Consider the following 2,885-nt stretch of genomic DNA (forward strand, 5'->3'; position numbering starts at 1 on the left):
TGCCACTTCGGGCTTTTTTTCTTTTTTGCTTATGTGGTGCTGAGGAATCGAACCCAGGGCCTCTGGCATGCAAGACATGCACTCTACCACTGAGCCACCTTCCCAGCCCCACCACTTCCAGTTTTCTAGTGGATAATTGGAGATAAAAGTCTCACAGACTTTCCTGCCTGGGTTGGCTTTGAACCGTGATCCTCAGATCTCAGCCTCCTGAATAGCTAGGATTACAGGCGTGAGCCACCGATGCCTGGCAGTCTTAAAAAATTTTTAAAAACTTTTTTGAGGTTCAGATGCTAGACTAGCTTATTGCTCAAGGCTGGTGCTCTACCACTTGAGCCACAGCTCCATTTCTGGCTTTTTGGTGGTTTATTGGGGATAAGATTTTCATGGCTTTTTGCCTGGGCTGACTTCGAATTCCAGTTCTCAGATCTTAGCCTAGGATTATAGGTGTGAGCCATCAGTGCCCAGCCAATATTTTTCATACATTTGCTTTCAGTTATAAATATTAGTGGCAGAGGTGTGTGTGTGTGTGTGTGTGTGTGTGTGTGTGTTTGGTTGATGTTCTTAGTGACTGATTGGGGAAAGGCAACTCTTACTGAAGTTTAGCTTTACTAATAAAGCATATGGCTTTGTACTTAAGTGGCAGCTTAGATAGTAGTGGGATGCAAGTACTCAGGAAGTTGCATCCGAAACACCTTGTCTAGTAGGTTGTGATATCCTCATCCTAAGACTGCCTGTTAGGATACTGAATTCCACCCCTGTGTTTCCTTTGCAGACTTACCTAAGTGTGAGAGTGGTGGTGTGGTGGTCTGTTTCAAAAGATATAAGGAAACAGTCTAGACAAACTAGAAATTGCGGTGGTTTATGTTCTACTACCTTTTGGTTATAAGGTAGAAAACTTGACAAGGAAGTTAGAAAGGCAAGTGTGATTTCTTCATGTTATATGTGGTAGCGGTTAAGTAATTAGTATAAAATGCTGTCTCTGTGGGGGAAAGTAATCAACATGAACATTGTATAGCAGCTTTTTAGAGTAGAGCAAATCTTGATCTTGCTTTGCATTGTGAATGAGAAAATAAGCATGTGTCAGTGACTTCTGACTTTGAAATTTATTTAGGAACACTGAAGCAAAATCAGTGATTTTTCTTCTTGGATAATTTAAAATCCATTCATTTTCCTTTTCTTGCAGTTCCTGGAATGGATGGAGGTGCTTTAACTGATACAAGTCTCACAGATTCCTATTTCAGTACCAGCTTTATTGGAATGAATGGATTTGGAAGCCCCGTGGAAACAAAATATCCCTTAATACAGGTATATTCTTTGTGAGAATTTATAGTGCACTAAACAGTGAAATTTATTACAAGTGCAGGGCACACCTAGAGGATTCATTTATTCCTACACTGTTTGAATTGAGAAGAGTTTGAGATGATGAGATGGGGTAAGCTATCTCCTGTAGAGTTATAAGAGATTTCAAAGGGTAGAGGCTGGGAAGGGGAAATGGTATTAGAATTTATAGGGTATGTTCGGGTATATATGTATGCTGATTAAACTTGGTGTGTGTGTGTGGTGTGTTGGTGGGTAGGTGGGTGGATCATTCGACTGGTGAGTCCACTTAAATGTCATATATAAGATGTGAATTTGAAGGGCTTTCCAGATTGGAAAGACATAGAGGATATAGAGTATATCAGGAAAGCAGAGGACAGGTTTAGAAAATAGAAGATAACCTGATATTTCTAAAGTGTATGAAGGATAATATAAATTATGAGGCTATTAGAGCATTTAGTTACTTTAGATAGTTGGCTATTGGAAATCATACTTTGTGTATAAGGAAGCTTGGTAGTTATCTATGTCTTGTTTAAGCTAGTGAATTATGGAAGTGAATTCAAAATAGGTCTGTAATTTTGCCTTAAATTAACCTGGCCAGTGAGAAAAAAATTTTGAAATTGATGTCTCAGAAGTTTTGCAGGTTTGTACAGAGAGTTGTATTCTAACATTTATAGGAAAATTAATTTGTCAATCATGCAAAAGATGGATTGAATAGAGAATGAAGCAAATGGGGTTAGTCTTAATTGTTGACAGTTGACATTGTGTGTGTATGTGTGTGTGTGTGTGTGTATATTTATTTTATTTTTCAGAGAATGACTAATAGTAGCAGCTCCCCCAGCCTTCTAAATGACAGTGCCAAGCCATATGCAGGCCATGGTAAGTCCTGGTTCCTTTTGCTTGTGTGTGTGTGTGTGTGTGTGTGTGTGTGTGTGTGCGCGTGTGCATACACATTTTGAATTCTGTAAGCACCATGCCTGTTACAGAAAATCTAAAGCTAGGAACAGATATTAAGTAGAAAGGAAGATGAATCTATGATTTTTGCATGTTACATACAAGGATAAGAATTAAAATTCTTATTCCACAATTTTTCTTTATATATCAGTGCATATAATAACAAAGATCACATTAAATATACTTTAATCAAGAATGCTTTTCAACCACTGTGGATTAGGTGCAATTATGTAATTTCACAATTTAACTACTCCTGGTTCCCCTACCCCATCCCCCTTTTTATTTTTGGTGCTAGCTGGGGCTTGAACTCTAAGCTTCACACTCTAGCTATTTCCGTTCAAGAAGCCATACCTCAAGCCACATATCCACTTATGGCATTTTTCTGGTTAATTGGAATCTCTTCTATTTATTTGCCTAAGCTAGTTCTGACCCTTTTTACCTGAGTAGCTGGGCTTATAGTCATTAGTATAGTTACTGGTGTCTGACTACTTTACTTTGTCTCGTGTGTGTGTCCTGGATATGGGTGGTGACTAGTGTTCTACTGGTGTGTGTGTGTGTGTGTGTGTGTGTGTGTGTGTGTGTGTGTGTGTGTGTGTGTGTGTGTGTGTGTGTGT

General features: G+C 38.9%; 1 protein-coding gene across 3 annotated transcripts in view; it reads left to right on the plus strand.

The window, feature by feature from the left end:
- The first annotated feature begins 1,182 nt into the window (after positions 1-1,182).
- Positions 1,183-2,885, plus strand: part of Pan3 (PAN3 poly(A) specific ribonuclease subunit) — a 141,973-nt gene continuing 140,270 nt past the window's right edge. For all 3 annotated transcript variants that reach the window (XR_001175485.1, XM_013027304.1, XM_013027305.1), the window contains exons 1-2: positions 1,183-1,305; positions 2,130-2,196. Coding sequence is in view for 2 of the 3 variants with exons in the window: in XM_013027304.1 (XP_012882758.1) it covers positions 1,192-1,305; positions 2,130-2,196 (181 nt within the window). In the remaining variant the exon portion in view is untranslated. The remainder of the gene's footprint in view (positions 1,306-2,129; positions 2,197-2,885) is intronic.

This window comes from Dipodomys ordii, unplaced genomic scaffold, assembly GCF_000151885.1.
Source record: "Dipodomys ordii isolate 6190 unplaced genomic scaffold, Dord_2.0 Scaffold102, whole genome shotgun sequence".
Lineage (NCBI taxonomy): Eukaryota > Metazoa > Chordata > Mammalia > Rodentia > Heteromyidae > Dipodomys > Dipodomys ordii.